At 43.6% G+C, this 14,498-nt stretch overlaps 1 protein-coding gene across 1 annotated transcript in view; it reads left to right on the top strand.

Moving 5' to 3' along the window:
• Positions 1–14,250, top strand: part of ttc27 (tetratricopeptide repeat domain 27) — a 65,766-nt gene extending 51,516 nt beyond the window's left edge. Inside the window, 8 exon segments of the mRNA XM_046855350.1 lie at positions 5,238–5,465; positions 6,068–6,166; positions 6,275–6,327; positions 8,417–8,582; positions 9,785–9,982; positions 10,082–10,193; positions 13,054–13,154; positions 13,996–14,250. Coding sequence (XP_046711306.1) covers positions 5,238–5,465; positions 6,068–6,166; positions 6,275–6,327; positions 8,417–8,582; positions 9,785–9,982; positions 10,082–10,193; positions 13,054–13,154; positions 13,996–14,121 — 1,083 coding nt within the window. The 3' untranslated portion in view covers positions 14,122–14,250.
• Positions 14,251–14,498: the final 248 nt, after the last annotated feature.

Raw genomic sequence — 14,498 nt, 5'->3', positions numbered from 1 at the left:
ACTCACTCACTCACTCACTCAATTACACTCACACACACTCACCACTCACTCACTCACTCACTCACTCACTCACTTAATTACACTCACACACACACACTTACTCACTCACTCACCACTCACTCAATTACACACACACACACACCACTCACTCACTCACTCACTCACTCAATTACACTCACACACACACTCACTCACTCACTCACTCACTCAATTACACTCACACACACACTCACTCACTCACTCACCACTCACTCAATTACACTCACACACACACTCACTCACTCACTCACTCACTCACTCAATTACACTCACACACACACACACTCACACACTCACACACTCACACACTCACACACTCACTCACTCACTCACTCACCACTCACTCACCACACTCACACACACACACACACACTCACTCACCAATTACACACACACACACACACACACTCACTCACTCAATTACACTCACACACACACACACACACACACTCACACTCACTCACTCAGTCAATTACACTCACACACACACTCACACACACACACTCACTCACTCACTCACTCAAATACACTCACACACACACACACACACTCACTCACTCACTCAATTACACTCACACACTCACACACACTCACTCAATCAATTGCACTCACACACACACACACACACACTCACACACACACACACACTCACTCACTCAATTACACTCACACACTCACACACTCTTTCTCTCTTGTTTCTTTGTTCTTCTTGCATCACATCATTACTGACCTCTTCCCATTTCATTTTCATCTGTCATACATAGTTATGCCAAAAGTGACTCAGTCTCGCACACACACTACACACACACACACACACACACACACACACACACACACACACACACACACACACACATCAACTACACTACACACACCAGGTACACACTACACACACCAGATACACTACACACACCAAATACACACTACACACACCAACTACACAACACACACACACACACCAGGTACACACTACACACACCAACTACACAACACGCCGGATACACACTACACATACCGGATACACACTACACACACGGATACACACTACACACCAACTACACTACATACACCAGATACACACACACACCAACTACACTACACACACCGGATACACACTACACACCAACTACACACACACCAACTACACTACACACACAGGATACACACGATACACACTACACACACCAACTACACTACATACACCAGATACACACTACACACCAACTACACTACACACACGGATGCACACTATACACACCTGATACACACTACACACCGGATACACACTACACACCAACTACACTACACACACCAGATACACACTACACACACCACTACACTACACATACCGGATACACACTACACATACCGGATACACACACACACCAACTACACACACACGGATACACACTACACACCAACTACACTACACACACGGATACACTACACACACCAACTACACTACACACAGGATACACTACACACCAACTAAACTACATACACCGGATACACACTACACACACCGGATACACACTACACACCGGATACACACTACACACCAACTACACTACATACACCAGATACACACTACACAAACCAACTACACTACACACACGGATACACACACACACACCAACTACACTACATACACGGATACACACACACACCAACTACACTACATACACCAGATACACTACACAAACCAACTACACTACACACACCGTATACACACTACACACCCACTACACTACACCAGATACACACTACACACAGCAACTACACTACACATACCGGATACACACTACACACCAGCTACACTACACACCGGATACACATTACACACCAGCTACACTACACACACCAACTACACTACATACACCAGATACACACTACACACACCAACTACACTACACACACGGATACACAGTACACACACCAACTACACTACACACACGGATACACACTACACACACCAACTACACACCAACTACACTACACACACGGATACACACTTCACACACCAACTACACCACACACACGAATACACACTACACACACCAACTTCACACTACACACACGGATACACATCGGTTACACACCAACTACACTACAAACACCAGCTACACTACACATATCGGTTACACACACGATTACACACACCAACTACACTACACACACCGGATACACACTACACACACCAACTACACACTACAAACCAACTACTCTACACACCAGCTACACTACACACACCAAATACCGCTACATACCAACTACACACACCAACTACCTGCTACACACTAACTACATACTACACACACCAACTATACACGGCATACACCAACTACACTACACACACCGACTACACTACACACACAAACTACCCACTACGCATATCAACTACATACTACACACCAACTACTGCTACACACCAACTACAGTACACACAAACTACCTACTATGCATACCAACTACATACTACACACACCAACTACACTACACACAAACTACCCACTACGCATACCAACTACATACTACACACCAACTACAGTACACACAAACTACCTACTATGCATACCAACTACATACTACACACACCAACTACACTCTACACACACACCAACTACCCACTGCATAACAACTACAAACACCAACTACACATTCTACACACCAACTACACTCTACACACATCAACTACACACACCAACTACACTCTACACACTAATAACACACTACGCATACCAACTACCCACTACAAACCAACTACATACTACACACACCAATTACACACTACACACCAACTACATACTACACACTTTACACACACCAACTACAACTACACACCAACTACACACATTAACTACACACACCAACTACACACTGACTACACACTGCACACACTAACTACACTACACACACTGACTACCCACTATACAACAACTACACACTACACTACAACATCCGTGGTTTGGAGATGAGGAGTGTGGGTGTGTATCGAGTATGTATTGGAGTTTGGGGGGTGGAGTGGTGTGTAATGAAGTTGAGTGTTCCGCTAGGGAGATATTCTGCTCTGGAGATGTTCCGCTGGGAAGATGGTCTGCTGTGGAGATGTTCCACAGTGTAGTTCTTTGGATATGGTGATGTACTGCTGAGATGATGTTCTGATGTGGATATGTTACACTGTGGAGATGTTCTGCAGTGGAGATGTTCTGGTGTGGAGATGTTCTGCAGTGAAAACAATCCACTGTGGAGATGCTTTGCTTTGGAGCTGTTTGCATGTGGAGATATATTTGTGTACAGTGAGTCTACACCAGCGCTAGCTGCATTTTTGTCATGCTGGTTTCTTATATCCGACTTGTGATCTTCAGGTTAGGAGAACCCTGGAGCGATTTCTTTTTAATTGGAATCAGGAAACAGGTCTCCTCTTGCCCAGACATCTCCTTCAGCAGTGACTTACCAAACAAGTGGATCAAACCTCTTTGGCAGCATTAGAAAGGAAAATCCAGGACTCTGTGGTGACACTGCTCAAATATCACCCTCAGAATGTGTGCTACCATTTAGAAACTCATAGAAAGTTAGTTCTCTCAAACACTCCAATGTATTTAAGTTTCTATGGAGAGCCAGCAGATATTTGGTGACCAAGGATGTGTATTGTGTGTATTAAGTTTGGTGGGTGGTGGGGTTTGGAGGTATTTGCATGGGCTTGTGGGGAAGTGATTGTGTTTTTTGGCGTTTTAATGTTTACTCAGGCTCATTTATAGGACCTACAGGTGGATTTAGGAAAAGATGTTGTACAGGGGTATTTGTTGGAAGATGGCAAATAATGTGTTATATAAGATTATTGGGTGCTATCATTTAGTGGTGGTTGTTGTAAGTTACGGTATTTATAGAAAATTTTGTATGATATACTTCTGGTAAGAAGTTCTACTAGATTTTTAAGTGTTTGATGAGGTATTTTGTATACAAAATGTTTGATGGGGTATTTGTGAGTAGGTGGTGTTTAATGGGGTATCTGTGTGTAGGAGGTGTTTGATGGGGTATTTGTGTGTAGGAGGTGTTTGATGGGGTATTTGTGTGTAGGAGGTGTTACATGGGGTATCTGTGTGTAGGAGGTGTTACATGGGGTATCTGTGTGTAGGAGGTGTTACATGGGGTATCTGTGTGAAGGAGGTGTTTGATGGAGTATCTGTGTGTAGGAGGTGTTTGATGGGGTATCTGTGTGAAGGAGGTGTTTGATAGGGTATCTGTGTGTAGGAGGTGTTTGATGGGGTATCTGTGTGAAGGAGGTGTTTGATGGGGTATCTGTGTGTGGGAGGTGTTTGATGGGGTATCTGTGTGTGGGAGGTGTTTGATGGGGTATCTGTGTGTGGGAGGTGTTTGATGGGGCATCTGTGTGTAGGAGGTGTTTGATGGGGTATCTGTGTGAAGGAGGTGTTTGATGGGGTATCTGTGTGAAGGAGGTGTTTGATGGGGTATTTGTGTGTAGGAGGTGTTTGATGGGGTATCTGTGTGTAGGAGGTGTTTGATGGGGTATCTGTGTGAAGGAGGTGTTTGATGGGGTATCTGTGTGGGAGGTGTTTGATGGGGTATCTGTGTGTAGGAGGTGTTGATGGGGTATCTGTGTGTAGGAGGTGTTTGATGGGGTATCTGTGTGAAGGAGGTGTTTGATGGGGTATCTGTGTGAAGGAGGTGTTTGATGGGGTATTTGTGTGTAGGAGGTGTTTGATGGGGTATCTGTGTAGGAGGTGTTTGATGGGGTATCTGTGTGAAGGAGGTGTTTGATGGGGTATCTGTGTGTAGGAGGTGTTGATGGGGTATCTGTGTGAAGGAGGTGTTTGATGGGGTATCTGTGTGTAGGAGGTGTTTGATGGGGTATCTGTGTGTAGGAGGTGTTTGATGGGGTATCTGTGTGTAGGAGGTGTTTGATGGGGTATCTGTGTGTAGGAGGTGTTTGATGGGGTATCTGTGAAGGAGGTGTTTGATGGGGTATCTGTGTGAAGGAGGTGTTTGATGGGGTATTTGTGTGTAGGAGGTGTTTGATGGGGTATCTGTGTGTAGGAGGTGTTTGATGGGGTATCTGTGTGAAGGAGGTGTTTGATGGGGTATCTGTGTGTAGGAGGTGTTTGGGGTATTTGTGTGTATTCGTCTGTATCAGATGCCTCTGTGAGATGTAATGAGTGGATCCTGTGTCTGTTTTTCAGGCGGAGGAAATTTTGAGACGAGAGCTGGAGAAGAAGGAAACTCCGTCTCTTTATTGTCTCCTGGGCGATGTGTTGAAGGATCCGCAGTATTATGACCGAGCCTGGAAGCTCTCGAACCAGCGCAGCGCTCGAGCCCAGAGATCCCGAGCTCTTTATCACCTCCGGAATAAAGAGTTCCAGGAGTGTGTGGAGTGTTTCGAACGGTCGCTGGGTATCAATCCCATGCAGGTATACACACACACACACACACACACACACACACACACACACACACACACACACACATACACATGATAATGTAGAAACAAATGGAGGACGAGAAGAAGGAGGATATAGATGAAGGATGTCGCGTTCCTCAAGTGATGAAAATCATTTTTCTTCCTTTGAATAAAAAAACCCCACGGGGCCGCGAGCTGCAATAATACGGTGTAATTTAGCAGTGTTGCTGTAACGACCCCGGTGTGATCCCTCACTCCTCCTCACCAACCTCCACCAGAGAGAGGGGGATTAGAAAACGAGGGGGAGGAAGAGAGGAATAATGGGACAGCTACAGAATACGATGCAGAGGGAAATTAGTTTGGTGGAGGGGGTGCATGGAGTTGGAGACAGTAGAGAAATAGAGGGATGGTGGAAGAAGAGGGAAAGGAGGAAAAGGAGACAGATGGCAGATGCGACGTAGGATTGTAAAAAAAATCATATAAAATCCAACAGTGGATTCATAACATTAATGAGTATAATCAATAATTTATTTATACACTTCTCTCTATCTCTCCACTTTCTGCACCCTCTCTCTCTCTCTCTCTCTCTCTCTCTCTCTCTCTCTCTCTCAGTTGGGTGTGTGGTTCTCATTAGGTTGTGCGTATTTTGCACTGGAAGGTTATGAAGGAGCTGCTAAAGCCTTCCAGAGATGTGTGGGACTGGAGCCTGATGTAAGTCACATGACACAGCTCTAAAGGTCACGACCTTCTTTCCCTTCTGCTTACATTTACAGAGTGAGGGAGAGAGAGTAAGTTCACTTCTCTTTCTTATAAATACAGAACTCTGAGGCCTGGAACAACCTCTCTACTGCCTACATCAAACTGAGGAAGAAGTAAGTGCACAGGGCTGAGGGCTAAACAAGTCATATGATATATGATGGATGGATTAAAGGGTTGAGGGGTGGATGGATGGATGGATGAGTTGATGGATAAGTTGATGGATAAGTTGATGGATGAGTTGATGGATGAGTTGATGGATGAGTTGATGGATGAGTTGATGGATGGATGGATGGATGGATGAGTTGTTGGATAAATGGATGGATGAATGAGTTGTTGGGTGGGTGAATGGATGGCTGGATGAGTTGATGGATAAATGGATGGATGGATGGATGAGTTGGATGGATGAGTTGTTGGGTGGGTGAATGGATGGATGAGTTGATGGATGGATGGGTGGATGAGTTGATGGATGGATGGATGAGTTGATGGATGGATGGATGAGTTGATGGATGGATGGATGGATGAGTTGATGGATGGATGGATGGATGAGTTGATGGATGGATGGATGGATGAGTTGATGGATGGATGAGTGGATGGATGGATGAGTTGTTGGATGGATGAGTTGTTGGATGGATGGATGGATGGATAAGTTGATGGATGAATGAGTTGATGGATGGATGAGTTGATGGATGATGGATGAGTTGTTGGATGGATGGATGGATGGATAAGTTGATGGATGAATGAGTTGATGGATGGATGAGTTGTTGGATGGATGAGTTGATGGATGGATGAGTGGATGGATGGATGAGTGGATGGATGGATGGATGAGTTGTTGGATGGATGAGTTGATGGATGGATGAGTTGTTGGATGGATGAGTTGTTGGATGGATGAGTTGATGGATGGATGAGTTGATGGATGGATGAGTTGTTGGATGGATGAGTTGATGATGGATGAGTTGATGGATGGATGAGTTGTTGGATGGATGAGTTGATGGATGGATGGATGGATGAGTTGATGGATGGATGGATGGGTGGATGAGTTGATGGATGGATGGATGAGTTGATGGATGGATGGATGGATGAGTTGATGGATGGATGAGTTGATGGACGGATGAGTTGATGGATGGATGAGTGGATGGATGGATGAGTTGTTGGATGGATGAGTTGTTGGATGGATGGATGGATGGATAAGTTGATGGATGAATGAGTTGATGGATGGATGAGTTGATGGATGGATGAGTTGATGGATGGATGAGTTGATGGATGGATGAGTTGATGGATGGATGAGTGGATGGATGGATGAGTGGATGGATGGATGAGTTGTTGGATGGATGGATGGATGGATAAGTTGATGGATGAATGAGTTGATGGATGGATGAGTTGTTGGATGGATGAGTTGATGGATGGATGGATGAGTGGATGGATGGATGAGTGGATGGATGGATGGATGAGTTGTTGGATGGATGAGTTGATGGATGGATGAGTTGTTGGATGGATGAGTTGATGGATGATGAGTTGATGATGGATGAGTTGATGGATGGATGAGTTGTTGGATGGATGAGTTGTTGGATGGATGAGTTGATGGATGGATGAGTTGTTGGATGGATGAGTTGATGGATGGATGGATGGATGAGTTGATGGATGGATGGATGGATGGATGATGAGTTGATGGATGGATGGATGAGTTGATGGATGGATGGATGGATGAGTTGATGGATGGATGGATGGATGAGTTGATGGATGGATGAGTGGATGGATGGATGAGTTGTTGGATGGATGAGTTGTTGGATGGATGGATGGATGGATAAGTTGATGGATGAATGAGTTGATGGATGATGAGTTGATGGATGGATGAGTTGATGGATGGATGAGTTGATGGATGGATGAGTGGATGGATGGATGGGTGGATGAGTTGATGGATGGATGAGTTGTTGGATGGATGAGTTGTTGGATGGATGAGTTGATGGATGGATGAGTTGTTGGATGGATGAGTTGTTGGATGGATGAGTTGATGGATGGATGAGTTGTTGGATGGATGAGTTGATGGATGGATGAGTTGATGGATGGATGGATGGATGAGTTGATGGATGGATGAGTTGATGGATGGATGTGTTGATGGATGGATGAGTTGTTGGATGGATAGACAGATAGAGGAGTATTTAGAAGAGCGAGTGTGTGATGTGTTGGTGTGTGGTGCTCTGGTAGAGAGAAGGCTTTCCGCACGCTGCAGGAGGCTCTGAAGTGTAACTATGAGCGCTGGCAGATCTGGGAGAACTTCATCGTTGTGTGTATGGATGTGGGCGAGTTTGCTGAAGCCATTCGAGCGTATCATCGTCTCCTGGACCTGAAGGACAAGTACAAGGACGTGGAGGTGAGACAGGACACAGACTCACTGTGTACTTTCTGTAATTTTGTAATACTCAATTAAATGCTTTTATTTTTACTACTTTGTTGTTTATTGAGTATGAATTATTTGTGAGAACACACACACACACACACACACACACACACACAGTCATCAGCTGTAAGAATAAAAAAAAAGAAAAAGTCTGAGAACTCGTTAGTGTGTGTCTCAGCTGCAATTAACACGAGATAACGAACAAAAACACAAACAATTTCTTGGACCAGTTCTCACACCAGCTGCTGTCGGCTACGAGCCGCTCGTTTCATCAGTTTTCATTTTTACGTCTTTCTGACATCACCCCCGCTTTATTGCCTGTTTCTCATTTTCCACCCCGTGTGTGCTGAAGGAGGAAATACAACAGATTTAATACCATTAAATCAGAAGAAAATGTTATTGATGCTCTAAAGAGCAGGAAGTGAATGGGATATGGCAGTTTGGGGACTAGTGGGTGAGGTTTCCAGTTACCCAGGATACAGAAGCCACGCCCACTTCACAGGGAAAGACAGTTACAGCAGACACGCCTTCTCACTGGGATTGACAGATACAGAGCTCATTACATTTCAGGGACTGACACAAATAAGCCACTCCTCCTTACATGAGATTGATAGGTGAAAAGGCCACACCTCCTTAATTATGGCAGACACTGGCCACACCTTCTTTACTGAGAGTAAGATACAGAGGCCATGCCTCCTTCAATAAGACTATGATATTGGCCACACCTCCTTTCGTAATACAGATGCAGAAGCCACACATCCATTAATAAGTTTAAGAACCAGAGGACACACCTCCTTTACTAAGATAGACACTGACCACGCCTCTTTTACTAAGATGACAGACCACGCCTCCTTTACTAAGATTAAGAAACAAAGGCTGCACCTCCTTTACCGAGACAGACACAGATGCCACGCCTCCTTTACTAAGATAGATAAAGACCATGCCTCCTTCAGAAAGATTATGGAAACAGAGGCCATGCCTCCTTTAACGAGATAGACGCAAAGGCCACACCTGCCTAACTAAGATAGACACAGACCACGCCTCCTTCACCGAGACAGACACAAAGGCCACGCCTCCTTCACCGAGACAGACACAAAGGCCACGCCTCCTTCACCGAGATGGACAGAGGCCATGCCTCCTTCATGGAGCTTAACCTACAGTTTCTTCTCCTGCAGGTTCTGGAGATTCTTGTCAGGGCGGTGGTTGACGATCTCCCTGATCTCCGTGGCGACCGGGCGTCCAATCACAGAGCAAAGCTGCAGGAGCTGTTCGGCCGAGTCTCTGCCAGCTGCAGCACAGATGCCCAAATATGGAAGCAGTACGCCCGTCTCTATGGCAACGGCCGTAGCGACAGCAAAGAGGACAACGAGAAGGTGGAGCTGGATGAGCTGTCCTGTCTTAATGAAGAGTTCCTTACTTATTATTAGTCCATATTAAATTGTGTGTGTGTGTGTGTGTGTGTGTGTGTATAGGCCCTACACTTTCTGTCTAAAGCCCATCGCTGTGAGACGCAGAGATCCGGCTGGGAAAAAGACACAAGCAGCTTTAAAGACGTAATAAAGGGAGCTGTAGACATGTCCACTGGTGAGACCACACCCACACTGTAACTTATTTACATATTCAAATTACAGCTAATTTAAACGTCATTTTATATTTCATATACTATTATATCAAACTCTTCTTATCTTCATCATCCTTATTATCCTCATCCTTATCATCAAAACCATCATCCTCATCTTTATCATCATTACCATCATCATCCTCATCTTCATCATCATTACCATCATCCTCATCTTCATCATCATTACCATCATCATCCTCATCTTCATCATCATTACCATCATCATCCTCATCTTCATCATCATTACCATCATCATCCTCATCTTTATCATCATTACCATCATCATCCTCATCTTCATCATCATTACCATCATCATCCTCATCTTTATCATCATTACCATCATCATCCTCATCTTCATCATCATTACCAACATCTTTACAATCATTTTCATCCTCATTATAATTATCATCATCCTCTTTATGATGTTCAGCATTTACAAAAAGTTATTGATTCATATGATTTTTATCCATTTTTAGTTGCACTTTGTGTTTGTTCCTGAAGTATCTGTGTTATAGCAGCTATAAACTCACCCTGTAGACTTGGAATTGAAACTGAGCTCTCTTGCCATCATTGACAATTAATAACACACACACACACACACACACACACACACACACACACACACACACACACACACACCTACCTTTCTTCCTTCAGGGGTTTACTGCTGATCTTAGTGATTTATAAAGGAGCTGATATGAGATAATGTGTGTGTGTGTGTGTCTGTCAGTGTGTGTGTGTGTGCATGCATCAGTGTGTTTTTGTGTGTTGAACATTGTGTGTTTTTTATGTGTGCACATTACTGTGTAGCTGCTTTATTACACACTATATGTTGTACTATATATATCTGTCTATTTCTGGGTGTCTGTGTGTGTGTGTGTGTGTGTGTGTGGTGGGGGGGGGGTGGGGTGGGGTGGGGGGGGGTCGGCATTGCAATGAATCACATCACTTTGACCTTTCCTGTTGGCCACAGCTTGAAGAGACTGTGTGTGTGTGTGTGTGTGTGTGTGTGTGTGTGTGTGTGTGTGTGTGTGTGTGTGTCTCAGTCTGTAATTACTGTAATCTACCCTGTAGTTACCCAATCTGCATCTCGTTTATAGTTACCTGATCTGCATCCATTGTATAGTTACACACTGCATTTCTTGTGTAATTATCAGTTTCATGTCTACTGTATACTGTATCAGATCATTTATTTCACTCATAGACCTTCAGAGATGTTCTACCTGAACCAGTCCACCTCTTAATCCCATCATTATGACGCCACTGTTACAGAAAGTATCAGTATAATAGAGAAGTGCAGTAGATCAGAGCTGCATCACACACAGGATCTCATCCAGTCACAATCAACATCATCACTAAAGCAACAAACACAATGATCACAATTCAACACGTCTCCTTTCACTGGAGCCACAACTGCACCTCCACATACATCATCTCCAGCAGAAACACACACACACACACACCTCCACATCATCTCCAGCAGAAAGACACACACACACACACACACACACACACACACACACACACACCTCCACATACATCATCTCCAGCAGAAACACACACACACACACACACACACACACACATATACATCATCTCCAGCAAAAGCACGATATTCACCTCATTACACACACACACACACACACACACACACACACACACACACACACACACACACACGTCAGGGATGCATTTCTTTCTCTTGCATTACTGTTTTTACTGGAAATTAAAATTGAAGGTAAATGAAGATGTTTTTGTGCAAATTCTACAGGACAGAAAAACACAAGTATTAACAGTTCATGAAAAAGCTTAATGAACTCTTTTGAACTGTTTCGGTGACTTTTCCTCACGATGTAGCGCTTTTACAGAAAAGTTCCCAATCAGTTTCTGATTCTCTGTCAGTCGTGGAATAAAATACAGTGATTAAATCCACTATGTGAAATTGTGCAGTTTTACTTTCTCACCGTCCAATCAAAGGATGTGAGAATGCCGAGGTTATTGTACGCCTGCTAGAGGGCGCCGGTGTCACCATCTCACAATCTGATTAATTAACAGCTTGTACTTCACACTGCTAATAGTGAAGGATCAACACAGGTTCCTTTGACCCTGATAGCAGGTGATGAAACGACTGAAATCTGATTGGATAGATTCTCCCTGCTACACACTATAGAGAAACACAATGCTGACATGGTGTGTGTAGAACATCATCATGTGATGACCTGGTGTGTGTCCTCAGTGTAATAACCTGATCCCTGCGTTACCTGGAAGTGATCACCTGTACAGTGTATTTTTAATGTTGTTGAAACCCAACTGCCTCGAGCCTCTTCTCCAGCATGGAGCACCGTGAGACAGACGTTTAAATCTGCAGACCAGTCGTTTCGGCTTGCAGTCGCTGCGGGAGACTCCGCCCCCTACAAGTTCTGTTTATAATGAACATGGGGATAAACACCACGGTGTAGAAAGTTCAAGCTCTCAGCTCAGCCGTTCAATCCTCATCCATCCTCACCTTCGTGTGTGTGTGTGTGTGTGTGTGTGTGTGTGTGTGTGTGTGTGTGTGTGTGATTGTGTAAAAGAGAAAGATTACACATTTAGTCAAACAATGCCATCCTAGTTTTTCTCTCACACACGCGCGCGCACACACACACGCTCACACTTACACACACACTCTCACACGTGCACACTCACACACACACACACACACACGCACTAGCAGAATTAATGAACCCTGATCCCTTTAACCAATAGAAGCTCTCATTATCTCTGATGTTTAATGTTGACCTTCATCTCTCTCTCTCTCTCTCTCTCTCTCTCTCACTCTCTCAGCGTCTCTCCACTGTAGCAGGGAGAAGTCAAATCCTCAGGAGGCTCTGCAGTTGCTCTCCTCAGCTCGGCTCAGTCTGAAGAGCTTAGCGGCTAAAGCTAAAGTCAGTAACACATCTCTTTTCATCACTCAATCATCTCTCTTTACCTTTACTCCCTCACTAAGCATGCTTTCCTATGCCATGCTAGCGTTTGTGTCCTGATTAGCATTATTCACTGGGCACATTTTCTGTACTTTTCTTTGGCTTGCGTTAGTTTTTAAGATTTTACACTGAAACCAGTGAAATTTCATGTAGAAACTTTGATGGTGTGTTTTATATAAATATCTAAAAGTCAACACACTCATTAAACTGCAGGTTTCTAAAATATAAGAATAAAAATCAGATGTATTCCATCTTTAGTGTGAAATTCCAACAAATCCAGAAGAAAAGAAATATTTAATAATTGGGGAGATTTTAAATAAGCACTTACAAGACTGTGTGTTTAAGTAAGTAAACCCTCGCATCTAATCCTTCCTGAAGCTCCTGGTCTTTATTTCAGCTGCTAGCTTTTGTGAAAACGTCTATAAACTTCACACGTTTAGACTTTGGACTTTTTGTTCCACTCTTCTTTAGAATAAAGTTCCTTTAGATTGTGAGGTTTTGGATGTGATTGAGAACTGGACTCTGGTTGGACCATTCCAGCACTTTGTCATTGTGATGTTGAAATGTGAAATTCCTCTTCATTCCTTCTCAGCGCTGTGACAGAGCGCAGAAGGTTTTGTGCCAAAAATATCTTGGTATTTGGAGCTTTTCATTTTTCCATCATTAAATTAAAGATGGAACAAGTCTGACATTTGTTATTTCTGTCTTTAAATTTTAAAAACTTGCAGTTTTATAAAGTGTACACTTTTATATCCACTGTATTTTTGGGTAAAAAGTTAAAGCTGCTGTTTGGCCTCCACAGCAAATCTACACCGATGTTACGAGCGGAGAACTTCACCCCGAGCTCCAAAGCGAAGTAGCACACCTGGAGCGGCTCATCAGCGAGATCCAGGACCTCAGTGTCGAACTGCGCAGCCAATCAGAATGAGTTCCTTTTACAAAGCCCCGCCCTCCTTCCCACCTTCTGCATATACAGAGCCTTATATGGTGTTGCACTGTGTAGGCTAAAGTGTGCTAATAAACACATGCTAGTCATCAATAAAACACTTTTACAGACTCTGCCTGCTTCCATTTCTTTCCACCGGCAACACTGGATGATTAACATGGGCGGTTAATTGTTGTGCACTTTAATATTGGGGATTTAAATAATTTAATAATAAAGATTTATAAATTAATTAGATTTAAAACATTTAAGAAATTTTCCATATTTAATTTACAAACTGTTGCAAAAAAAAAAGTGTTCTGTTTAATCTTTTAATAAATGAACCAAAAATGATGGAGCTCGGCTTTAGAGGGTTTTTTTTT

Source organism: Silurus meridionalis, chromosome 8 (assembly GCF_014805685.1).
Source record: "Silurus meridionalis isolate SWU-2019-XX chromosome 8, ASM1480568v1, whole genome shotgun sequence".
Classification (NCBI taxonomy): Eukaryota; Metazoa; Chordata; class Actinopteri; order Siluriformes; family Siluridae; genus Silurus; species Silurus meridionalis.
Note: the sequence above shows the minus strand (reverse complement) of the source record. Positions and strands in the feature narration are given on the sequence as shown.